Source organism: Choloepus didactylus, chromosome 10 (genome assembly GCF_015220235.1).
Source record: "Choloepus didactylus isolate mChoDid1 chromosome 10, mChoDid1.pri, whole genome shotgun sequence".
NCBI lineage: Eukaryota > Metazoa > Chordata > Mammalia > Pilosa > Megalonychidae > Choloepus > Choloepus didactylus.
The window spans coordinates 84,627,379-84,654,671 of record NC_051316.1 but is presented as its reverse complement, the minus strand read 5'-3'; the positions used below and the strand labels follow the sequence as shown (position 1 = coordinate 84,654,671).

The 27,293-nt window shown below is 35.8% G+C and overlaps 1 protein-coding gene and 1 pseudogene across 1 annotated transcript in view; one reads left to right on the top strand and one right to left on the bottom strand.

Moving 5' to 3' along the window:
- The window catches only part of LOC119545264 (phospholipid-transporting ATPase FetA-like), an 80,178-nt gene extending 64,425 nt beyond the window's left edge, over positions 1-15,753 (bottom strand). Inside the window, exons 1-9 of the mRNA XM_037850783.1 lie at positions 15,750-15,753; positions 13,700-13,758; positions 9,057-9,170; positions 8,124-8,222; positions 6,514-6,575; positions 4,961-5,033; positions 4,521-4,591; positions 3,350-3,432; positions 822-980 (exon numbers count right to left, since the gene is read on the bottom strand). Coding sequence (XP_037706711.1) covers positions 822-980; positions 3,350-3,432; positions 4,521-4,591; positions 4,961-5,033; positions 6,514-6,575; positions 8,124-8,222; positions 9,057-9,170; positions 13,700-13,758; positions 15,750-15,753 — 724 coding nt within the window. The remainder of the gene's footprint in view (positions 1-821; positions 981-3,349; positions 3,433-4,520; positions 4,592-4,960; positions 5,034-6,513; positions 6,576-8,123; positions 8,223-9,056; positions 9,171-13,699; positions 13,759-15,749) is intronic.
- A 7,095-nt stretch (positions 15,754-22,848) lies between these two features.
- LOC119545263 lies at positions 22,849-25,845 on the top strand (annotated as a pseudogene).
- The last annotated feature ends 1,448 nt before the right edge of the window (positions 25,846-27,293 follow it).

The window sequence follows — 27,293 nt, the reverse complement described above, 5'->3', positions numbered from 1 at the left end:
TTTCTCCCTGGGGCTTGGTTCCCATCATTTTTCATAGAAGTGAAAGTCTTGGACCCTGACCTTTAGGGCGTAGAAGGGAGCTCTGGGATCCTGGGTTAAGTAGTATTCACTTTGGTAAATCTTCCTCAATGCTAAATCCAGTGTCCCCATCTTCCCACTATGACTCGTGTCATTAATGCCCATTGTCACCAAAGGGGTGTGGTAGCCCAGAGACGTCCTCCATTTTCCCGTACTATATCGTAACTCAAGAAAATCCCTCACTAAGTATAATTGGTTGTAGTTCTAAATGACATCTCATGAGGGGTCACTGTTAATGACCTGTATGTGCCTTTTCTCTGGCAGGAGAAAAATTACATTACATTTTATATTCTTCTCCTTAATGAGTACTACGTCAATTCTCTCTTCATGGGAGTAATCCACAAGCAGGTACTCTTAAGGAGAGCCTCCTTCATATACTAATTCTATGTGTCCAGATATGGTTGTAAAGAATCATGAGTGCCCTGTGATCTTCGAACACAAAGCCTTCCTCTAACAAAAGCAGAACTGATATGCTGGCAGCTCATTTCCTTGCTTGGAAAAAATAAGTCACTTTTTTCATAAGAAATATTTTTAAAAAAATCCTTCATCAATCCATCCATCCATCCATCCACCCACCCATCCATCCATCCCTTTCTACCTATCTACCTATCTATCTAGCCTCAGAGCCATAGGGTGCTGATATATGAGTGCCATATCCAATCCTGAAAACTAAGTGTCCAGAATTTGGCCATGAATGGGATCCAGCAAGTTCAGAAAACCCATGTGGCTCCAGGAAAACATACCAGTATAAATCACCAAGCCATAACACCAGTCTGTATTCCTGACGATGCAACCTCGGAGCAGCAGCTTTTCATGGTCCAGGCGATACGTTTTCCCTTTGTAAGTCAGTATTCCTGCAAATTTGTCCAGTTTGTTATTGGGAGCCTCACACCTCACTTGTCCTGCAGAAAAAGAAAGGGGCAAGAGAGCTTGCTTTGTAATCTTGGCCTTTCCTAATAGGATGGAAGGGAGCTTAACAGAAAATAGGAAAGAAAATCCTTCTTTTAAGGTACACACATACACATATCTTTTTTTCTATCCTCTCTTAGCTGCTGCCCATTTCTCTGTACAAGGGAGCCAAAGGTTTCTGGGCTCAAAGAAGAGTAATTCTGCATGTGACATGGATCATCCAGAGAGAGACAAACCCATACAATAATTCATCACCATCAGTACTGCTGGATCATAAAAGTTCTGAATCTGAAGAAACTTCAAAAACCACCAAACTTAAAGCAAACCTAGTATTTTTTTCAAAATGGAAACAATTTGACTTTTTCCTGATTAGTAAAATAAAATATGCTCTTTGTAAATATTTATACAATACTAAAAGGAGAATAAAAAGTAAAAGTCACCCATTGCCTAGAGGTAAGTGCTATTAACTTGTTGGAGTTTATCCAGTTTTAAAAAATATGTATATAAACATATATAGTCAATCCTCATTATTGGTAGATTCCATATTTGTGAATTTACCTACTTGCTAAAGTTGATTTGCAACCTCAAAATCAATATTCATAGTGCTTTTGCGGTCATTCAGGAACATCTGCAAGGTGGCAAAGAATTTGAGTTACCCAAAGCACACATTCCTAGTTGAGGCTGAATAAGGTGAAACTCTGCTGCCTTCTGCTTTCATACTGTAAACTAGTGTTCTTTCATGATATTTTCAGTGCCATGTTTTTTGCATTTTTCTGCTTTTTGTTGGTGATTTAGCTGTATAAAAAGGCCCCAAGTATAGTGCTAAAGTGCTATCTAGTGTTCTATTCCTAAGTGCAAAAATATTGTTAAGGTGCCTTACAGAAAAATACGAATGTTAGATAAACTTCAGGCATGACTTATAGTGTTGTTGGAAAGTTCAGTGTTAATGAATCAATGATATATATTAAATAAGTTGCTTTAAACAGAAACATACATAAAACAAAGTTATGTATTGATGAGTTCACAAAAATATTATGACGAGAGACTTGCAGGAACCTAACCTATATTTTCCCTAGGAGCAATGGTTCAGTATTTGCTAATTCAATGTTCCCAATGACTTCATAAAACATAACTACAGCAAATAGTGAGAATAGACTGTACTCATAAGTACCTATATATTTCCAAAAATAGGTTTTTGTTATATAATACTATGCGTGGTCTTTTTTTTTTTTTTTTATTAGAGATGTTGTGGATTTACAGAACAATCATGCATAAAACACAGGATTCCCATACACCATGCCAGCACCAACACCTTGCACTGGTGTGGAACATTGGCTAAAACTGATCTCAGAACATTTTTATAATTGTACTGTTAATTAAAGTCCATGGTTTAGCATAGTGTTCACTGTGTAGTGTAGTTCCATGGATTAAAAAAATTTTTATGTATTCTGTTACCATATATACAATCTAACATTTCCTCTTTTAATCAGATATATTAAATTATTTTATATTAATTACTATTTAATTATTGTATCTTAATTAATTATATTAATTAATTACATTTAATTCAGATATATATTTCAGTACTGTTAATTGCATTCACAATGTTGTGCTATCATCACCACTATCTATTACCAAAACATTTCCATCATTTGAAATAGGAACGCTGTACATCTTAAGCTTTAACTTTCCATTCCCTATCCCCACCCCGTCCCCAGTCTAAATTCTGACTCTATGAGTTTGCTTATTCCAATTGTTTCAAATCAGTGAGATCATACAGTATTTGTCTTTTTGTGCCTGCTTATTTCACTCAACATGATGTTTTCAAGTTTTTTCCATGCTATGGCATGTATCAGGACTTCTTTTCTTTTTACACATGAATAATATTCCATGGTGTGTATGTATATACCACATTGTATTTATCCATTCATCTGCTGATGGACACTTGGGTTGCTTCCATCTTTTGGCAATTGTGAATAATGCCACTATGGACATCGATGTGCAAGTAACTGTTCAAGTTCCTGCTTTCAGTTCTTTTAGGTATATACCTAGTAGTGGGACTGCTGTGTCATACATAGTTCTATACTTAGCTTTCTGAGGAACTCCTATGCATGTTCTTTTGTAATCTATATTTTTCATTTAATATGTTGTGAATATTTTTTCTATGTCAATAAATACCAACTTGCATTTTTTTAACAGTTTTATTCACACACCATACAATTCATCCAAAGTGTACCATTAGTGACTCTTGGTATTCAACTTGCATTTTCATTTTTAATAAAAAGTTGAATAAATTCACTATATGGATGTGCCATACTTTATTTAACCAAATTTGGGTGGGCAAACTTATTTCCTAACTCACCATCAAAGGCAGACAGCAACTCCAGGTTATCTTCCATTTCACTGGTAACTGAGATGGCCTGTTTCACTTTCAGGTTGGTTTCACTACAGTAAAGGACACAGTTACCAGAGTGCAGGACACTATAGGACAGCACAGGTCTAGTTCTACTTACTCCTTCATGGAGTTTTAGAAAATAGGTATTGCCAGCAGAGCTTGTGCTATAGGTTTGAACCACAGAGTCACTCCCACTGTTCCGTCTCCCATGGATAGTATTGAGGTGGGAAGACTCTGCAAGGAAGCAGTGTTACCCAGCTCATTCCTCTTTCACTTTCCACTTGCTCCGTGCAACACATCACCACTACTTTAATCCATGAGGTCTTGCTGGTCACATGCTCTAGAGAAGCTGAATAGATATCACAAAACAACCTGGAGGAGGCAACTGCTGCCTTCAATAACAGCAGGTTCTGGTGACGAAACTGTACACACATCCAAGGAAACAGATTCCTCACCTCAGTGTATCCATAAATATCTACAGGACTCATGAAGGGATACAAATTACCAGTTTGCTGATTTGGGCATACACACAGAGAGAAGCAAAAATAGAAGACACATTTCAATAAGTTTGTGGAAACCAAGAGGAATAGTTGTAAGAGCGCAGATTGATACAAAACTCTAAAGGATGAGCTCTCTGAAGATGGCCCCCATTCCTTCTAAGAACTTAGATTTGCACCTTAATTAATTTATACCTTAAATCCTTCATAGAACGTGGTTGTTTTATCAGTAAATAATTACCACCACACTCACCCCTTCCCCCCAGCTCTGGAAACTTTGGAATTGTTTTTTTTTTTTTTTTTTTTTTTTTACAGCTGTGTTAACCTCCTTTTTACTACTATAATTACTGAATACAGCTGGAGTGTCTCCATTTTAGATATGGAGAATATGGGGTCTATTTGCTCAGATTCTGCACCATGGAAACTTATTTATTGCTGTTAAGAGCTCAGCCTTAGACTTGAGGGTCCCAAGGGTCTTGCTTCTTGTCTTCTCTCATCTGGATATTTCTAGCCTCTCTGGTTCATACACTCCAGTTTCCATCTGGAATAGATTTTTTCCTTGCATCATGTATCTCCCTCAGTGAGGAATCACCCTGTGTTGGCTATATTGTCTTAATGGAGTGACAGGAGGGGACACTTACCCATCCAATTCTGCAGTTTCTATGTACGCCAGACTGTAGGGCTCACTGCTAGAGAGTAATAGTATATCTGCCTGTGGTCAGAAAAGTCAGAGAAGATAAGGAAAACAGGAAGGCAGGCTTTTAACATTACAGTGTGACAAAAGTAGTCACTTCAGGAACTGATGGTTTTCCTAAGAATTTTATAGGCCTGTGGTTTACTTCCTTTGTCTGAGACCCATTGCTGCACCACACTCCCCCTCCCAGAACTACTCACACTTTACTCAAGGCTATGGTGAAAGATGGGCAAGAACAAGCTTCTTACCACAGGATCTGCTGACCTCTGGATGCAAAGTAAGGCAAATGAAGGTCGCCAAAAGCAGTGGTAGCTGAAGTGCTGAAAGGGTTCCCTGGCACCCACTCAAGCCAAAAGAGAAAAAGGCACTGCCAAAAGAGGCACTCACCGTGACAAAGTGATTATTTTCTAGTTTTATTATATCTCCCACTTGGATGTTCATCCATTTGTCTTTCTCCACCCTGTAAGAAAATGACCCTTGAAAGTTTGCTTTTAAGAGTTTTGACAATCAAGAAGGAAAAAAAGAAAAGGGCCGAGAGGAAGACAAGGCTCAAAAGAGGACCAAATTTGTTTGTGGTGAACAATAGGACCCAATTCTCTTGACTTCAGACTATAATGTTAAGTTGAGGGTGATGGTCCCCTTTTTAAGAAGTCCAAGCAAGCAGTCTGCATTTATGGGAAGGAAGATGGTTCTCAATAAGGGTTACCTTAAAATCTTACAAAGTATATGGAGATATACACACAGATAATTATTTTTAAGTAAAAGTAATATATGCATATGGTAAAACTAGTTCAAACAATAAAGAAGTGTGTACAGGGAACAATTAAAGTTTCCTCTCTCCCCAACCCTTAGTTTTCTCCTCAAAGGTAACCACTGTTAGTAATTTTTCTTTTTTTTTGCATTTCTTTCTAGAAAATATCACTCCACATAATCACATAAAACACATGTTTCAAAGCTATGGTACTAGATACACAGTTTTCTGCACTTGCCTTTTTAATTTAATAATATATCTTGGAGAGCACTTATAGACAATATGGCTCATTCTTTCTATCATATGGTTGTGCCAATTTTTATTTATTTATGTTAAAATTAGATTACCTTTGGCCTCTCAAATCTCCACTTCCCATAAAAGGCAGCCTGATATTAGAAACAGATTCTATAATAATATTGGCTCTTTTCCCTCCTCTTTTTTGTCCCTCAACTTCCCCGACTACATAGGGTCCCCAAATCCTTCTTTCCCAATAAAAGACTAAGGAAGATATGCATATTGCCTTGAGCACTTTGGAAATCTGAACTATCCCCTTGCAACAATTCTATTATGCCAAGCACCCAAAGATCTTGACTCTTTTATGATATTCTTCATATTTTGCCTTATACTAAAGCTGTGAATTATGCCTGCCTCCCTCCATTCCTGACAAAGTGTAAACTGTTCAAATTTTTCAGGACCTCACTGAATATAAACATTGAACCTTAGATAGCTGTAACCCATCACCACAGCATTGGAGTCAACAGGTGACTTGACCAAAGGCAATAGTTGAATAGTCAATGCCACATCGGAATTCGTTAATGTTCTAAAGACAGATGGCTCCATCATGACCCCTGCATAATCTCTTACATATTAACAAAATTTTTGTTTGCTTTATAATTTATTCATTGATTTAACATATATTTTCTCATTTCTATTTCCACAAGCATTCTCTAAAGGAAGGAATATTATTTCCACTTTTTAGATAAGAAAAATGACACCTAGAGGTGTCAGAGGTCTCACAAAAAGTTCAGGGCACAGTAGATCTAGAAACAAGTTCTTCTTACATCCAATCTGGGGTTCTTTCCACTGTCCTGGACTACTTTCCCAAAGCACCCAGCACATCAGGCTTTGGCAAGGCCAACCCTGTCCCAAAGACAGTCCTACCTAAAATGACTTCCCTAGAATGACTTACTTGCCATTCACCAGTACCAGAACAGGACGGTTGTTGACTTTATTGTCACTTCGATGCCTTTTCTAAAATTACAAAAGAAAAGGTTTGGAAAATAAACATGTAGCACACTGTATGTAGGAGGATAATATTTTGGAATATTACCCAATGTAGTTCCCCTTCTTTCTAATTCTCCTTCTTTTCCCCCTGTGAAGTCCTTCTACTGTTAAAACTAAAACAAGAGGCTGAAGTTGATTGCCTCTGGGAAACTGGGAAGGGAGAACAGACAAAGAACCCAGGCAGAAGAAAGAGATAAAATCTTGGCTTTAAATATCAAAAGCCAAAGCCCAGGGGAATGAGAAAAAATAATTTATGCCCAAAATCACAATGAAGAGACTATATGATATTAGGCGGGACCACAGAGTCCCATATACCTTGGTAAGGGTAAGGAAAGTTATCATTCTCAAGCATACCTCCACCCCCAAACATACAGAAGCTTCTACAGCTGATGCAGTGAAGAAAAAGGACAATATCCAAAGACAAAATAGAATGGAAACAAATACAGGGTATGTCCTGACGCCAGAACTTACATAATTCTCTCCTTCCAGTTGAGATTATTTCCTAGGAAAAGGGTAGAACTGGAGAGGGAGTGGGGAGAAACCTGAATTGTCAGAATATTTATGCTAAAGAAACTTTTAAACCACAAGTAATTGGATTACCCTGAATTAGCCCTCATTACAAAGGGTTTGGGGGGTGGTTATGAGCTAAACTGAGTTCAGTTATACAGAATTAAAGCTACATGATTGTACAACTCATTTGTGATTGAAATTTACACACTACAGGTGCTAATTCTAGGTTTTAAGAGTTACAGAGTTAAAAAGCTGGAGAGACATCCTGCTCTCAAATTTTGAAAAATGTTTGAGATTAAAAATCTATCCTTGCAAAATGAAAAGAACTCTCTTAAGGAAGTCACAAGCAGATAAACAAGACTGGCTCCCCAAATCCCACTAGTAGGCAGGCTATTGAGTCCTCACCCTCACCCTTTTATGCCAGGCCTGCTGTAAGAACAAAGTGCCATGCGGCACTAAATGTAAGCCAGTTTCTCCTTCCAAGACCAGGAAAGGAGTTGGCCTCTGCTTATGCCATAAGGCTTTCTAAAACCAAAAGATTCCTAGCTGTGCATACCTAACAAAATAGAAAGGTGGAACAAGAAATAGGGAGATTTGGACAAGAGAATGGAAATGTGGGGAAGGGACAAAAAGGAAAGAACAGGAGAAAGAGGGAGGAAGAGACAGAGGGAGGAAGGGATGAAGAAGATAAAAATGGGAGAAGGGAGAGAGAAGAAAGAGTAAGAATGATGAAGCAAAGCTGGGTATTAAAGAGGAGATGGAAGGAATCCTGGAACAGGGCTCAAAAGTGTTGGTAACAGGGAGACATTGCCCCTTTGGCTGTGCATTGATCACCAATTTTGGGTCTAAGGGAACTACATATTCTTCTGGGATAGATAAGGAAACAAGGAATGGACTATCTCTCTTTTCAGCCCTTCTCAGCACTAGATAGTTCTGGGAAGTCCTTCTTGTCTCACAGCCTGACTAGGTATAGTGAGGGACTAGAGGCCCAGGAAGCCACTTCACCAGGTCATCGATGGCATCTTTCACTCCTGTCATGGACAGCACCACCATCAGGGGTATCACAGTTGTGTACCATGCCAAGGAGGAGATCTGGGGAATCAACTGTGAGAGGGAAAGGGAGAGAATCTTGGGTCAGAAAGCTTAAAGGACAATATAGTGTCCCCCAGCCCCCCACAACCACTGCCATTTTCACCTCCATAGGTTTCATAATAAATGCAGTTACCCTAGTTGCTTCCCACTGTTGTAGCCTTTATGATCCCCAAAATCTAGGTAAACATTTTTCCCAAGGGAGGAAGAAAGAAGAGGAGGCTGTAAATTGCCACCTATCTGACCTCAACATCACTACCTTTTTCTTGATGGTAAAGGGCCATATCTCCCCTGACAATGAAAGGTGTTGGGGGAAGGGGTCGGGACGTAAGACTGGACATAAGAAAACCACACACCCTCCCACATCTCTTCAGCACAAGGGGAAGTGATCTGTCCCTCTCTTTGAATTTGGGCCTACCTTGCCCTGATTCATTGCATTGTGCTGGCACTCTTATGTTCTAAACCATTCTCCTTCCTCAGCACTCCTTCATGGCAACTTTCTGTCAGGGAGGCTGGGACAAGATGGACAAGTTGGTGGGTGCTGAGGTGAAGTGTGTATGGTCTCCTAGAGTCAAGCTAAAACTGTGGCCATGCAGCCATGATGAGGGTGCTCCATTTCCTGGGATTTGGTGGCCTTGTTTCCTTCCTTTTGTAGAGGCTTATTTCACACTGGCTAATCCTAACCACAGTTACCTTTGGGGACTCATGTGAAACTTCAGCCAGCCATTTGCCTGTTGTCTAAAGAGGGAAGACATGTCTCAGCTTAGGGAGAAAAAAGGACTGATTACACAACCTGACCCCAGAGAGGCTGATAAAATGCTCTGTGTAAAAGGCCCTAAGGGGCAATACCTGTAGGAATAGCAAAATGAGGAAATATGCATTTGCAAGTCTCTGGAACTGTTCAAATAGGTTCATTGGCAGGAAGTTAAAGATACTGTATTTTGAGGTCTTGATCGTATTGTTCTGTGAGTAAAAGAGGAACAAAAGGCAGTTCAAAACTAGGTTGATAAGTAGCTACCCCCTCCCCCAGTCTTAACAAAGAGGACCAAGACTACAGGTGAAATGGAAAAAAGCCACCTAAGCTCCCCCCACCACAGGGAGGGAGAAAAGTAGTCAATGAGTTCCCCCTTTTCCTGAGGCCTAGAGAGGCCTGGAGGATGCAAGATTGGCAAGGCTTCCCAATGCGTGACTTTCTTTGGGTGTAGAATGTTTCTCTGTCCTAGATAGAGTTCTTTATTTGATACTATTGTTAATAATACTGAGAATAAAATCAACAATAATAATGTAACACTTGTTGGATATTTACTATGTGCAAGGCACTGTTCTAACCATTTTATATGTAGTAACTCATTTAATCCTCACAAGAACTCTATTGAGTACTTTATTATCACCTTTTGAGGATGAGGAAATTGAGGCACTAAGAATAAATTATTTGCCCAAGATGACACAGTTAGTTGTAGAGTTGTGATTATAGTGTCCCCTAAGCCCCAGTCCAGTTGTGCAGCAACCCAAATGCTTTCCTTTCATAGAATCATAAATCCTTCAGTTTCATCTTATCCTCTGGCTCCTAATATCCTGCTCAGCCTTAAACAGTAGGCAAGTCTGCTATTTGTATCAGTTCTACTCCAGATCTCTCTAATTGTTTTTCTTACCCTGGCAAACTCAGTTTGGCATGCCTTTACATGTTGTTTTCAATGTTGAAGGAGGTCAGACACCAAAAGGAAAGAACTGTCTTTTGACTTTAGCCCACTGAAGGTTTTATACTGATCACTGTCAGCACTGGAGAATCACTTGCCCCCAAACTGTCCCCAAAGAGTCTGAATACTTCTGACCTACTTATAAGCTGCTATTTTGCTGAATGAAAATAGGGACTTGTCTACCTCTTCTTCTGATCTCAAGGTGTTGACAGGACCATCTTACTTTCTACCTTTTGGGTATTTAATCGCATGTCCTAAGATGTCAGAGCTTGAAACCAAGGGCTCTAGGAAAGCAGAAGAATGAAATCAAATAATTACCTAAGGACAGAGCTTCTTCCCCATCTTCTCCATCTATAAGGCCAAAACAAAAGATGAAACCCACCTGTAGGCCCTGAAGTAGAGATATTGCCCAAGCTTGAAGAATCTTGCTGGCCTCTGCCTTGAGGACATCAAAGTCCTTCTCTTGGAGAACTCAAACTTCTCAGTCCTAAGACTAAAACTTGAATCTTGGGTCCCTGCTCAGAACATCAGATAGATTACCCAGTCAAGACTTGCCCAAGATGTATTTCCTGAGGAAGAAAAGCTCGTTTAATAGCTTTGGCACTTAGAAATTCAAAGACCCAAGCTAAAACTAAGATTTCCTTGGTGTTTCTCCATGATTACCCAACTAATAACCAACCAAACACCATATGTTTCTCAGACTTGCACTATTAACGGCCCTCTGCTGGGCTAAACTAGTGGGAACTGAAAAAATTGGACAAAATCTATTCTAGAAGAGTCCATAGGTCTGTCTTGAATGGAATTCTACTTAATGACCTATAAGGGTCCTAGTAATCCTGAGAGTATCTTATTCTAACATAGAAGTAGTCTTTCTTGATCATAAGACATTCTGAATTTCTCATTGTCTAAGTCCAAATGGACTCTGATACTTGAATCCAAAGTTATTTCTATAGGAGGACTTACTGAAGCAATTGGTCCTGAGATTGATTTTCCATTTGATTTTATGGCTAATTAATGTATTTCAGGTTTTTAATACTTGTATCAATATTTGTTGGATTGTATTTATTCAGCAAAGACCAAAACCATGTGCTGACGTTGCCTCAAGATACAAGTACCAGTACTTCTCTACCAACTTGGCAACTAGGGTGTTTTGTTCTACTCTCAAACGTCAAACCAGAAGCAATCTCTCAAGAATGTAAAACATCTGCTTAACTACGAACTGCCTCAGTGTTTAGTTCTTTTGGCAGTAGTGATGAAATTCCAGCACAATGGAGGTAGTGGATTTTGGGTTGGGTTATTTATTTATTTGGGCAGTGATGCCTGACTTAAGACTAAAGGGGGGAATCGAGGAGAACAGATGGCCAAGGATATAATGAGTATCAGTAGTTAGGGGTTGGAAAGAGGAAAAGTAGTCAGAGTTGAAGAAATAAGAGAAATAGGAAGAGAACAGATAATAGTCAGGGCCAGGGAAATGAAATGGTTGCTAAATTCATAATCAGTCAAATCTGTTTATTTATTCATTAACTATTCAGCATAGATTTATAGATTGTCAGGTATATGCCAAACATTGTGATAGAAGCAGTAGATACGAGATGAACATGACATGTACCCTTTTAGCAAGGAGTAACAGTTTCTGGGAGAAAGAGAACTAACATTTCCCACAACCATAATTAATTTAATTTCTGCAACTACCATGTAAGGTGAACATTATTATACCCATTTTACAGATGAGAGAACCAAATAGCAGAGAAATTAAATAATTTGCCTAAAGGGCAGTGCTGTAATTCAAACACAGATTTGTCTGATACCAAAACCTAGTTTTACTGCACTACAGTGCTTTTTATGCAGGTCTTAAAGATGGAAAGAGAGAAAACCTGTTCTCATGGCCACATTCTGAACACTATTATTATCCAGAACCTATCTCAGAAATCACAAATTCTAATATCCCACAGCAACTACATATATACATGTATATGTGTGTGTGTGTGTGTGTGTGTGTGTGTGTGTATATGATTACATATATATGACTACATATATATATGTACACACACATACATGTATAACTAATTGTAAAAGTCTGGAAACAGCCTAAATACCCATTTATAAGGGACTGGTTAAATAAACTATGCTACATCTGCATAGGAAATATTATGCAGCTAAAAAAAAAGAAGGAAAAATTATGTACTGATTATGAAAATATCTCGAAGATATATTGTTGAGTGAAACAAGTACAGTGCAGAATTGTGTAAGAAAGCGGAGAAATAATAATATATATTTGCATTTGCTTTATTTGCACAAAAAAGCATTGATAAATACATAAGAACTAACAAAAGTGGTTCCCTTTAGGGAGTAGATGTGGGCAAGGATGGGATGTTGGAGAATGACTTTTCACTATATATCTTTTTCTGAGTTATGTATTCATAAATATTCAGAAGTAAGTGAAAAATAAACAATCCAATAGTAAATGGGCAAAGAACATTGGTAGGTAGTTTTCAGAACAAGAAATACAAAAGGCTAATTAACATGGAAATATTATGAATCTCACTCAAAATTAAGGAAAGACAGATTACAAAATGTCATTTTTCTTCTAAAAGCCTGGCAATGTTTAAAAAGCAATACCCAGGTTGGCAGGCATGTGGAGAAATGGGCACATTTATTGCACTATTCTAATATAGGTAGAAATATAAATGGATATAATCTTTTACAGGGCCATCTGGAAATATGTATCAAAAATTTAAATGTATTTTCCTTTTGATCCAGCCAATTCACTTCCGGGAAACTCTCATAAAATATATTCATACAAAAGTGCCCAAATAGTCATATAATGGTGTTAATTCAGGACAATTTATCATAGCAAAATGCTGGAAACATTTCAAATGTTCATCAGTAAGAGACTGGTTATATAAATTAAGGTACCTCAATATAATGGGAAACTATGCAGATATTAAATGAATAAGATAGATGTACATGTACTGTCATGGAGAGAAGTCTAAGTGAAAAAAGAAAATTGTTAAACTATGTTTTCATTTGTGCAAGAAAAAGTATATATGTAGATAAAAGATATAAATTTACTTATATAGATAAGATGTAGTTGAAGATAGGCAAAAATATCTAGAAAGAGACATACTATAATTGTTGAATGTGGTTACCTTTGGTGAATGGAATTGGCAATGTAAGATCTTGGGCAATGTGTTAATATTAGGATTGTTGTAAGGGTTAAATGAAGTAATAATTGTACAGTTTTAACACAGTACCTGGCACATAGTATTAAAAATGTTATTGTTATTTTTAAAAATACTAACAAAACATTTAAAAACAAATCTTCTGGTTTCAAAGAGTACGGGCTGTTGAGTAGGCAATGTATTTTTAATGGGTGTCCTTAGATTCTGTAACTATGATTTTGAACTTTTCTTCTGTGGCTAAGTAGGATCATTTCCTACTTATTATTGATTCATATGATATTCAAAATTGCTGAATGTGTTTTGTATAGAGCCATAGACCTCTGCTCTCTTTGCACTATTTCTTTAGAATTATTTCTTTTCCAGGAGTTATGTCTAAAACTCAAAATCTGAAGACATGCTCTCCCCCGAGCTTGGGTCACTGGATCAATTTTGGTTTCTGAATCTTCGCTGCACCAGTTCTCATTGTATAGGAGCTTGAAAGAAAGTAGAAACTGTTTTAGGATCCATATCTGCAACAAATTACCTGCACCAGCAGGTATATTATAACATGAGAATAGTACATGAGAATACCAGACTTCTTCCAAAATAGCCAGGAATCCAGCCTGACGCTCACCGGATATCCAAATCTTGCACTGAGTTCTCTGTTGTTGGCTTGCAGATGTCTCTCTTGTTCTGAAAAAGGCAAAGAGAAATGATGAGAAGGATGTCCCTCTGTAAATCAGCCTGGGATGCTGGCTGCTGAAGAAGACTTTCTAGATCCTCACACTATCTTGCTGAGGCTCTCTCTCCACAAATAGAATTTTGTCTTTTGTATTCAAAGAATCAAGAAATACAATAAAAATGGAAATCCCCTAGTGTTCAAGCTTTCTGGAGGCAACATGACAAATAACTCCTGAAGAGTTCTCCATCCTTAATGCATCCAGTAATTCCTAGACTATGTCTCCACTATGTTGGTCACTATCTTGCTCCAACATTACTGCCAAACACAGAAACCCAGCCCTCCTTCATAAGTCAATTCCAGCTCCTTATCTTGAGATCTGAGGCTCTTTTCCAAGCCAACTTAATCTTGCTTAGTTAAATTTAAATTAATAAAAATCATTACTTAACATCTACTGCATAGAAGTCAGTGTGCTGGATTCTGGTGTGCATGTGTGTGTATGTATGTGTGTAAAACAGAGTTCCAGACTTCAAGGGACTTGTAGTTTGGTAAGAGTGAGCCTGATAACTGCAACCCATGAAAAAATCATCTCATCAAAACATATGGGTGTTACCAACTATTACAAATAGTGAGCACATCACCGTGTTATGAAAAATCTTTAAAATATCTATAATATCAATAAATCTTTCTGGTCTGAATGAAACATTCCTGTAGACAGCCTTGGTTTAATAAGGTTTATCCTTTGGTTTAACAAGCATTGACTGAATTCTCATCACGTGTCAGGCCCTGTGTAAGTCCTAGGATAACCAGAGAAGGAAGACATCATCCCTGACCATCTTGGGACTCCTATTCCTAGTGGGGGAGACAAACAACAGCAAATTTCAGTCTAATGTAAGGGCAGTAATACAGGTAGGTATAGGGTGTTAGGAGTGCTACGGGATGGGGTTGGGAGGCTCAGGTAAAGAAGGACATGGAAGTGTTCCTGGAGAAGAAGATGCCTGAATTACTTATTTGATATAGATTGAGCACTTCCTAGTTCTCTTAAGGCTGAATGTTATATCAAAAAACCTAGAATTAATCTGAAGGTAGACAATGTTGCTGGGTCTTCCAACACTAATCCTTCTAGTAATTCCTAGACTATATCTCCAAAGAATTTTTCTCCTTCAGATAGTGGACCCTAGTAACACCTATGCCTTTGGGTTATACAAGATGTCCTATTTTGAAGCTCTCTGGGCCCTCTAATGTCCTCCTTGGCTCATGACTCCTGAGATGAGGAAGAAATTTCCTTCGTTGGCCTTCAAAGATTCTTTTTCCCCCTAGGCTCCAGGCAGCTACTTTGATATTGAACACACTCATTTCAACTCTCTTAGACGAGTCTCTGGATCCAGGTCCTTAAAACCTAACCTTGCAACTGTTCTCTCTCTCTTTTAAAGATTTAACTCACATAACATAAAATTCATCCCTTTGAAGTGTGTAATTCAATGGTTTTTAGAATATTCACAGCCATCGCAAAAAGAAACCCCATACTCATTTAACAAGTAACTCCCAATTCCCTCCTCCTCCTAGCCTTGATAATCACTAACCTTTCTTTTTATTTGGATTTGCCTATTTTTGACATTTCATTTAAATAAAATAATATGTTGCCTTTTGTGAATTGCTTCTTTCACTTAGCATGTTTTCAAGGTTCATCCATGTTATGTCATGTATCAATACTTTATTCCATTTTTTATACTAAGAAACAAGTTTTTATTCAACAAATAAATCAGAAGAAGAAAAATGTAAGTGAAATTAAATTAGGAAAGAAGAACATATATACACTGTAATTGCTACCATCAACCATTATGTTGTTTTTTTATTGTGGTAAAATACACATAACTTAAAATGTACCATTAAACTATTTTAAAATATACAATTCAGTGTCATTTAGCACATTCATAATGTTCTGCAACCATCCCTTCCATCTAGTTCCAGAACATCTTCATCAAACCAAAAGGAAACCCCATACCCATTAGTCACTCCCCACATCCCCTAACCCAAGACACTGGCAACCACTTATCTGCTTTCTGAACCTACGATATGCCTATTTCAGATAATTTATATAAATGGAATAATATAATATGTAGTCTTATGTTAGTGGCTTCTTTCACTTAGCATAATGTTTTCTAGGTTTACCCATGTTGTACCATGTATCAGTACTTCATTCTTTTAATGGCTGAATAATATTCCATTGTACAGATACATCACATTTTGATTATCCATTTATCAGTTGATGGACATCTGGGTTGTTTCCACCTTTTGGCTATTTTGAATATTGCTGTCATGAACATTTGTGTTCAAGTTTTTGTGTGAATGCATATTGCCAATTCTCTTGGGTGTGTACCTAGGAGTGGAATTACTGGATCATATGATAACTCTATTTCTAACTTTTTGAGAAACTGCCAATCTGTTTTTCCACAACAGCTATACCATTTTGTATTTCTACCAGCAATATATGAGAGTCCTACTTTCTCCACATCCTCATGAGTACATGTTATTGTCTGTCTTTTTTATTTTAGCCATCTTAGTAGGGTGAAGTGGCATCCATTTCATTACGGTTTTGAATTGCATTTTCCTAATGACTAATAATGATGTTGATCATTTATGTGCTTATTGGCCACTTGGAGAACTATTGCTCAAATCCTTTGCCCATTTTTCAATTATTTGTCTTTTTATAACTGAGGTTTAAGTGCTCTTTATATATTCTGTATACTAGACCCTTATCAGATATATGATTTGCAAACATTTTCTCCCTTTCTGTGAGTTGTCTTTTCACTTAATGGTTTCCTTTGAAGCACAAAAGCTTTTAATTTTGATGAAGTCCAGTTTATTTATTTTTCCTTTGGTTGCCTGTACTTTTGGTGTCATATTTAAGAATCTGTTGCCTAATCCAAGGCCATGAAGATTTACTTCTTGTATTTCTTTATAAGGGCTTTACAGTTTTGGCTCTTACATTTAGATCTTTGATTCTTTTGGAGTTAATTTTTTCATATGGAGTGCTGTTGGGGTCGAAATTCTGGTTTTGTTTTGTTTTTTTTCTTGCATGTACTATCCAGTTGTCCCAGCACCATTTGTTGAAAAGACTGATCTTTCTGTTCTTTCCCCATTGAATGAACTTGGCACGTTGTTGAAAATCAATTGACCACAGAGGTATGGTTTATTTTGGGATGCTAAATTCTACTCCATCGATCTGTATTTCTAACTTTATGCCAGTACCACATTGTCTTGCTTACTGTAGCTTTGTAGTAACTTCTGAATTCAGGAAAGGTGATTCCTCCAGCTCTGTTCTTCTTCAAGATTGTTTTGGCTAGTTGGGGTCTCTTGCATTTCCATATGAATTTTATGATCAGCTTGTCCATTTATGCAAAAAAGGCAGTTGGAATTTTGATAGAGATTGCATTGACTCTGTAGATCAGTTTGAGGAGTATTGCCATTTTAACACATTAAGTCTTCCAATCCATGAATACGGGATGTCTTTCCATTTAATTTGTCTTCTTTAATTTCTTTCAACAAGGTTTTGTAGTTTTCAGTGTACAAGTTCTGCACTTCCTTCATTAAATTTATTCCCAAGTATTTTATTCTTTTTGATACTCTTTTCTTAATTTCATTTTGATTGTTCATTACAAGTATATAGAAATACAACTGATTTTCATATATTGACTTTGTATCCTACAACCTTGATGAGCTAGTTTATCATCTCTAAAGGCTTTTATGTGGATTTTTTAGGGTTTTCTATATATACATTCATGTCATTTGCAAATATATATATAATTTTACTTCCTTCCAATATAAAAGCTTTTCATTTCTTTTTCTTGCTTAATTGCTCTGGATAGAACTCCATAGAACCTCCAGTCATGATGAATAGAAATGATGAGAATAGACAACTTTGTCTTGTTTCTGATCTTGGAGGCAAAGCTTTTAGTCTTTTACCACTAAGTATGATGTTTAGCTATGGATTTTTTTCTATATGCCTTTTGTCATGTTGAGGACATGATAAAACGCAAACACTGTTTGTTAAGTGTTTTGTTTTGTTTTTTCTTTTATCATGAAAGGGTGTTGGATTTTGCCAAACGCTTTTTCTGCATCTATTGAGATAATCATGAGGTTTTCCCTCTTTATTTTATTAATATGGTATATACATTGATCTTCACATTTTGAATTACCCTTACATTCCTAGGATATATCCCACTTTATCATGGTGTATAATCCTTTTTATATGCTGTCTGATTCAGTTTGCTCATGTTTTGTTGAGGATTTTTTGCATCTATATTCAGAAGGGATACTGGGTTGTAGTCTTCTTTTCTTGTGATATCTTTGCCTGGTTTTGGTATCAGGGTGAACTAGCCCCATGGAATAAGTCAGGAAGCACTCTTTCCTCTTATATCTTTTGGAAGAGTAGGAGAAGGACCATACTTAATTCTTCCCTAAACATTTGGCAGAATTTGCCAGTGAAGCCAGTTGGACCTGGGGTTTTCTTTGTTGGAAGTCTTTGGAATACTAACAGTTCAATATTTAAAGCTTATAATATGAGAAATAAAGGTTCAAAAATGTTTACGGTAATTAATATAATAAAAAAAATCTATACCCTCTATACCCTTTACACTACTAAAGGAAATAATTTAAAAGGCACATAAAATTAAAATATAGAAAACAAAGGAAAGGAAAAAGATATAAAAACAGAAAGAATAAAAGAAAATGACAGAAGACCAAACATAGTTGTAATTCTGAAAGCAAATGGGTTGAGTGCCTCTACTGAAAAACAAAGGTTTTTCAGGTTGAGTAAAAAAAAAAAAAAAAAACTAAAATTTCTGTATACAAGAGATGCACTTAAAATAATTGAAAAGGGAGAGAACAGAGTTCTTCAATAGAGAATATATCTTATTTTTAGTACTTTTAGGATATTTAAAGGAACTGATCATATATTGGACAACAAAGAAAATCATAATAATTTTCAAAAAAGCAAAAACCACAGACTTCTTTCTCTTCAGTATAGGAAAAATAAATACCAAAAACTATTTTAAAATTCCAAATATTTAAATGATTTTAAAACACTGTCCTCAATAATTCTTGGGTCAAAAACATTGAAACCAAATAACAGAAATAACAGAATTTGGTAAGGAATGCAAGATTTTATATATATATATGTATATATATATATATATATATATATTTATATATCTCAATAGCTTTTCTCTGTGCTATCAATAGTCTGCTAGAAATGGATATGAGAAAAAATTATTTCTAAATAATGAAAAAAAGTTATAATTAGGGATAAATTTAACAAAAAATGTGCAGGACCTTTGGAAAAAACTTTTGAAAAATCCCATTAAATTACATAAAACAAGATCTCAAAATTGAAAAGATATACCATGTTCTTACATGGGAAGAACTAATATTAAGTGTAATTCTTTCTAAAATATTGTACACAGTTAATGCAATTCCAATTAGAATTTGAAAGTTTTAAAGGGTGTTTGATTACATGATCTTAATATTTATGTGGAAGAATAAATGTCTGAAAAGAGCCAGAAGAATATTATGCAAAAGAAGATTATGATGTATGGAAGGGGTGACTTGCCTAACCTAATATGAAAACGTACTCTAAAGCCACTGTGATAAAAACAGGATGGTACTGGCATAGGAGGATATAACTAAATCAGAACAGTTGATAGAACCCTCAAATAGGTCCCTGGATATAAAGGATTTTAATATATCACAAAGGAAGTTTTAAGCAGAAAAGAATGGATTATTTATTAAATGGTCTTGGGACAACTGGCTAACCTTCTAAAAGAAATAAAGCATAACATCTAGCCTATAGCAAGTAAAAATATATACCAAAACCAATCAATAAAATATTGATAACTGATTATATTCCAACTTCAGTACAACAAAGGAACATTAAAAGATAATTCACAGACTTCAAGAGGGTATTTGCAATATACATAATTAACAAGGATTAGTATTCAAATATACGTATTTTTAAAAATCCTCCAAATCAATAAGAAAAAGAAAAACTAAGATTAGAAAAACTGGGAAAGAATATGAACAGACAATTTCCAAAAAAAGCATTGATATCTATGATTTATAAAGACCTGCAATTTGGTAAGAAACAGATCAGTAAATATGTGAGAAAATGCTCGTCTTTTTAAGTAATCAGGCAACTGGAAGTTAAAACAGCAATGATGTACATTTGTAAGTAAAAGACAAAGTACTCAGTAGATAAATGGGAAAGGGAAAAATAGGCAGTTCCTAGAATGGCAGATCCAAATGGTTAACAAGTATAACAAGATGTTCAACCTCAGTAGAAGTCAGCAAGTTGTAAATTAAATTAGTGATTTATCAGTTTTCACCTACTAGACTGGCAAAGTAAAAACAGTGATAATACCTAGATCTGGCAGAGATATGAGGAAAAGGCTATGTTGGTGGAAAGCTTAATTGTTACAGCCTTTTTTTCTAGAAAGCAATCTCGCAAAAGGTCTTAAAATTTAAATCACATGTACTCTATAGCCTAGAAGTCCCATTCCTGCTAATCTATATTATAGAAAAATGAATAAAGGCACCATTAAATAAAGGCAAATGTATAAGAGTGAGTCTTATAGCTTGGAAACAAAGTGAATATCCACTAATGGTGAATTGAATAAATTATGTTACATCCATAAAATAGAAGTGCAGGCAGTCATTAAAAAGAATGACTTACCTCTATATCAGTTGATTTGGAGGGATTTCCATGATTTAGTGTTAAGTGAGAAAATGATCCTATATAGTATATGTATATATATTTAATATATTGTTATATAAGCATGAAAAGGGTATGGAAAGATATGTGGTTGTTAATATTGATTGTCAGGAGGGAAAGGAGTAGAGAGGGAAAAGAGTGAGCTAAGTTTAAAAAAAGTGTAGCAAAATGGCATTCACAATGAAAAAAACTGCATGTACTATATGATCCCATTTATATAAAATTATATGTATGTATGTGTTTTTATACAGATACATGTCCAGACGCATAAAAAGATGCAGAAAAATATTGGTACCAAAATGTTAATGGTGGTTATCTTAGGATAGTAGAACTTCATCTGACTTTTGTTTTCTTCTTTATACTTTTCTGTCATGCTTTCTTTTTGTACACTGAACATATATCATTTATATAATATTTTAAAAATGAATATAGAGTATGCGGTCCAGATAAAAACAGAATTAATGAATTTAGAAAATATAAAAAGATAAAACTGAAAAATAAATTCAAGAAATTCTGTGAAAAAAAGGAAAACAGGCAAACTCTTAGCAAGTCAAGTCAAGAAAAAGAACATGAAAGTACAATAATGGGAATTGGAAGGATATAACCACAGATTTAAAGGAGAATATAACCACAGATACAATGGAGATGGTTTTAAAATTATAAGAGCATTTTATGCACAATTGTATGATAATAAATTTGAAAAATAATGGTAAGTGCCATAATTTTCTAGAAAAATATAAACGGCCAAAGTCCTCTCATTAAGAAGTAGTAAATAGTTCACTGGAGTCTTATAAAAGCTCACAAACAGAAGGACCCCAGAGAAGCTGCAGCTGGGACAGACATTTTGGAGACAGCTGTTGAAAGCAGACTTTTGCTCCAGAGAAGCTAAGAGAGGACAAACGCCCCAAGAGGAACATTTTGGAGAACACCTTTTTGAAACAGCACCTGGGAGCAAGCAGACGCCAGCCACCTGCCTTCCCAGCTAACAGAGGTTTTCTGGATGCCAATGGCCTTTCTCCAGTGAACGTACCCTACTGTTGATGTCTTACCTTGGACACTTTATGGCCTTAGTACTGTAACTCTGTAACCAAATAAACCCCCTTTATAAAAGCCAAAAAAAAAAAAAAAAAAAAAAGGAAGTAGTAAACATGAATAGAACAATAATAGTAGAAGAAATGGAAAAAGTTATCAAGAATTACATGCTAGACAGGCACTGGATATAAATTATTAGGTAAATACACATAAAATTTCAAAGGAGAGACAGAATATTCTCATAATTTTACATTCCAGATTATAGAAAAAACTTTCTATTCTATGTAAGTAGCATAATCATGATACTAAAATCTGAAAAAGATGGCATATAGAAAAGCTACTGATCACTCTCACTCATGAATACTGATATGAAAACCCTAAATAAAATATTAACAAACTAAATATAGCAATGCATTTATTTTAGGATTGTGAGGATGGTTCGATGTAAGATTCTATTAACAATTATCACAGCAATATATGGGTGAAAAAACTGTAGATGACAAAGAAGCGTTTGATAGGAATTTATCATCCAATTTTACTTAAAAAGAAAAACCCAGTAAAATATGTTGTTTAATCCCTTTGTGCCACAGATTCATTTTCTTTAAAAGGTGGATATTAATAGTGTTTATATCATTTATATCATACCTCATAGGATGGTTGTAAGGACTAAGATGATGTATTAAATTGATAAGCACAGTGCCTGGGTCATAGTAAGTTCTTGGCAAACGCTATTTCTCTTCTTCCTCCTATTCTTTGTTGCTGTTGTTTGTCCTTTGTTGTGGTTAAAAATAGAAGGCTATATCCTTACATGATTAAGAAATGATCTGAAACCAATAGCCAACATTATATCTAATGATGAATGACTAAAGACAATTTCATTAAGATCAAGAAAAGTGTATGCTCACTGTTATTTGACATGATTTTGAAAATTCTAGTCATTGCAATAAAACAGGAAAAGGAAATAAAGTATGAACATAAAAAAAAAACCACACAGACAAGACATAATTATTTTCTAGGTTTGCCTACCTAGAAAATTCAAAATAATCAACTTAAACATTCTTAGAACTATTAAGATAATACCATAAGATGACTGACAAATCTAAATTTATAAAAAATCTGTAATCTTTTTATAAACCAGTAATACTCAAATATAAGGAAATTATAAAGTTCTCTTACAATAGCAATTACTATATTAATAATAAACTCAACAAGAAATGTTCAGAAACATACAAACTAAAAACCACAAAGGACTGAGGGGCAGCAGCTGCAAGTAGCGGTCAGAGAGCTCAGCTTGGTGGTCAAGATGGTAGATACGGGGACTTCAGTGCTGGGCCAGAGTGGTTCCGGCTCGATGGCCCCTGGTGCTCAGTGACCAGCAGCCCTCGTGCTATGTGCTCTAGATGCAGGAGCTGTTTCAGGGCCACAGCAGCAGAATGCAGGAGATCCGGGTGCATAGCGCCAAGGTGCACTTGGTGGTGGTCTGGAGCGGTGGCCTTGGGGCCCTTTGACAAGACGGCCAGCGTCTTATTGCTGGAGAAGGACCAGTTGGTCAAAGAAAACAATTATTAGGGACATAGGGATAGTGTAGACCACCAGCTTTGTTGGCATCCAAATAATCCTGACCTCTCTGTCACCATATCTGGAGATTTGCGATGTGAGGACTGTGAAATGCATCACCACTGTGAACACTAAAGGTGACTACTGAGAGAAGGCAGTAGGAAGATAAGCTATCTTTAATCATTTAATAAGTATTTACACAATCAGCTGTTCACTGCCTGCCCTCAATCTCAAGCGCTACAGAAAATGTTTTGTTTTATTATTAGTTTCTTTAATTTACTGAGCAGGCAGTAAAAATCAACTGATATAGAGGTTAAGTCATTCTTTTTAATGATTGTCTGCACTTCTATTTTATGGATGTAACATAATTTATTCAATTCACCATTAGGGGATATTCACTCTGTTTCCAAGCTATAATACTCTCTCTTAAACATTTGTCTTTATTTAATGGTGCCTTTATTTGTTTTTCTATAATACAGATTAGCAGGAATGGGAAGTCTAGGCCATAGAGTACATGTGATTTAAATTTTAAGACCTTTTGCAAGATTGCTTTCCAGTTATTTCTATTCAGAAAACTCCTCTTCAATAAATATGATACTCTGAAGTGAAAACGGCAGTGAGAATGCACTAATTTTACTGGCCTCATGAACTCGAGGCAGGGTTCAGCTGCAGTTGCCCCAACAGCCCATGCAGTGAGGAGTCTTGTAGAAGAAACACGGAGTCTGGTTGTGGAAGGTGACAACTTCCCGACTTGATGAAAGAGCCGTGCAATAACCTTTCAAGTACCTGAGTATGTGTGTGTAACTTATTGGGTGGCCAAGCCTGGCAAAGCCGTTGGAATGAATACTTGATTCTTCTTTTAAATGTTAAAATAAAGACTTTTGCATTGACTTGTATTTTTACTTCAGTAGCATCCCTTCAGGAAGGCTCTCAATGTCTGTCCAACCTCCCGTCAAGCCTAGTTGAATGCTTGGTCCTCTTTAGCCACTTACCCCCTATATGAGACTTTGTAAGATAGGAACATGTGTTCTACCTCCATTTCAAGACTGACTTGGGATATCGATGAGAAGACCATGTCTCAAAGTTGCTTCTAAATGTTAAGGCATTATTATTATTATTATTATTATTATTATTATTATTATTATTATTATTATTATATTGGAGTTATGCCATGTGTGCAAACTTTAAAAATAAATGAATACTTAAATACATATAAAAAAACACGAGTATCTACTGAACATCTTGGTGCGTGGCCCTGTGCTAGATATGGGACATCCTGAGCTGAATAAGACACAGTCTCCAGCTCTAAGGACATCTTGGTTTGTGCAGAGAGAGACATGTGTAGAAACACTGACATAATATAACATGGTTCTTCCTATAGTGGAAATGTCTATAAGGTGGATATTCAGAATGGAAATGCTGAGGGGGAGACAGAAAGGCCTCACAGAATTTGAGCAGACTCTTCGGGTAGCCATAGGCATTCAGTGGTCAGGGTGCAATGGGAGAGGAAGTCCTAGTGGGAGGTGGGAGGAGCAGTTCTTGGATGGAACAGCATGTGTAAAGGCATGGAGAATTCCAGAAACTGCTGATAGTTTAGAATGGCTGAAACTTGAATTGTCTTGGTGACCTGGGAGAAAATGACCAGAAGGTTTACAGCTCTGTTCTTCACCAGGCACTGTCCAGTGAACTTTGAGACCATTACTGTATTTTACTGCTCTAATTGATTATAAGATGCACCAATATTTTATGTACCATTAAGAAAGAAAATAAAGCTGTAAGGTAACCATGATACACCAAAAATTCTGGGATGTACCCTGATGTATTTTAAGATGCATCAAGATATTAAAATTTGAACAAATAGGCATCCTAAATCAATGAAGTCAATTAAGTTTTTATTGATGGGTTCAGTGTGGGTCACTCGACCTTGTTAATAAGACTTACACCTGAAGGTGAAATGGTGTAGTGCTTTCCTGAAATATATAACTGGTGGTGCATGAATGATTTAGGTGGTATACAGGATAACATTAAATTAAGGTTTTATATATATATATATAATGTCTGTTAGAAGAAAATAACTATCTCATAGAACTAATTGCTAAAGATGAAGCTAAATTTATTTAAGTAAAAAAAAAAACTGTTGTCAATTTCAAGAAAAATGTTGAATAAAGAAAAGTATAGCTGTTACACGGATAGGATAAAAATTATGAAGGTGGTATGTGAATGACAAGTTTGGGAAACACTGGTGAAAGAAAGAATAAGGGGCTTTGGGGTGAAACCTGGGTTTAGATATTGGCTCTATCCCTTAATACTTGGACACTATGGCTAATCTCTCTTATCTTCCATTTCTCCATCTGTAAAATGGAGACAGTAAAGTATACATTTTAGAATTATTGTGAGGACCAAATGAGGAAATTCTCTTCCTCTGACTAGGACATCAGTGAGTGAGCCTCTGAAGGACACCTCTGGTATTCTTTCTAGGACAGCAAAATAACTTTCTGGAGGATTATGGACAGATTGGTTATATCTAGCTTTCCAGGAGAGAACATTAATCTGTTGGAGTCCTGATGGAAAGACCACTGCCATAGGCAACAAAGATGATGTGGGGACCTTCACTGATGCCAAGACACACCATTCCAAAGCAGAGGAGCAGTTCAAGTTTGAGGTCAATGAAATCTCCTGGAACAATGACAATAACATGTTCCTTCTGACAAATGACAATGGTTGTATCAACATCCTCAGGTGAGGGGATGCTGGCTTAAGGGACTGTCATGTCTTTTATTTTTATTTACTTTTTTATGAGAAAAGTTGAGGGTTTACAGAAAAATCATGCATCAAATACAAGTTCCCATATACCATCCTACTATTAATACCTTGCATTAGTTTGGTACATTTGTTAAAATTGAGGAAAGTACATTTTTATAATTGTACCGTTAACTATAGTCCATGTTTTACCTTAGGATTCACTACTTGTGTTGTACAGTCCCATGGATTTAAAGACAAAATTTTTTTTCTAGTAACATAAATACAACCTAAAATTTCCCCTTTTACCCACTTTCAAATATAATTCAGTTGTTGTTTAAAAAAAAAAAACTACTGAGGAATATTTTTAAATGACTTGAATAGAAAGCATATCATGTTCCTGGTTGTAAAGGTGTCATCTCCAAATTAAGTCTATGATTTTTAAACTATTCCAATAATAATCCTAAAGGAATATATTTTGAACTGAACAAAATGATTGTATAGCATACGTAGAAGAATAAACAGGCCAAGGAAATTTAGAAAGAGGACAACAGAGGTCATGGATAGGCAGTTTACAAGATAAAAATATCAGGAAATGTCCAGTTCCACTAGTAGTCAAAGAACTGTAAATTAAAATAACAATGCAATATAATTTCTCATCTATAAAATTGATATAATGATTTTAAAACATTATAATCCTTGGTGGTATTGAGGAGTGGGGGAAACAGCACTCTCAAAGTTGAGATACAAACTTTTTGAAGTACAACTTGGAAATATGTATAGGAAACTTTAAAATGTATGTACCCTTTCACTTAACAATATAACTGCTAGAAATAACAAGTTATGTGTATGTTCATTCACTACACTGATATTTATAATAGCAAAAAATGGAAACAAACTAAATGTCTAACAATAGGGGTTTGTTAACTTACAATACACACCTATAGAAAGGTTGAAGCATATTGTCTAGACATGGATATATGTCTAGTTATACTGTTATAACTATACTGTTAAGTTTAAAATGCTAAGTACAAAAAAAAAGTAATGAAACTATATATATGATCCCATTTTTATAAAAAAAATACAGGAAAAAGTCTGGAAGGATATAGGTTAAAAATTAATAGTGATTACAGGTGATATTATTATGGTTGGGTTTTATTTTCTTATTTTTTCTAAAATAATATATATAATATAAATTATTATTATGTAATATAATAATATTATAATAAAAATAATAATATATAATGCTATAGTAATAACCTTTTGACACCTTAAAATAGTTTAACATTTTGGGCCCCCATATGTAACTTAGTGATATCAATATTCACATAGTTGATCCTTTCAATAACCTGCCTCTCAGTTCCTTGACTTCCTTTCCTCCAGTAACCTGTCTTCTACTTACCTCAACCACTTCCCCACAGTCACTCCCTAGACATTGTCATGACCAATACT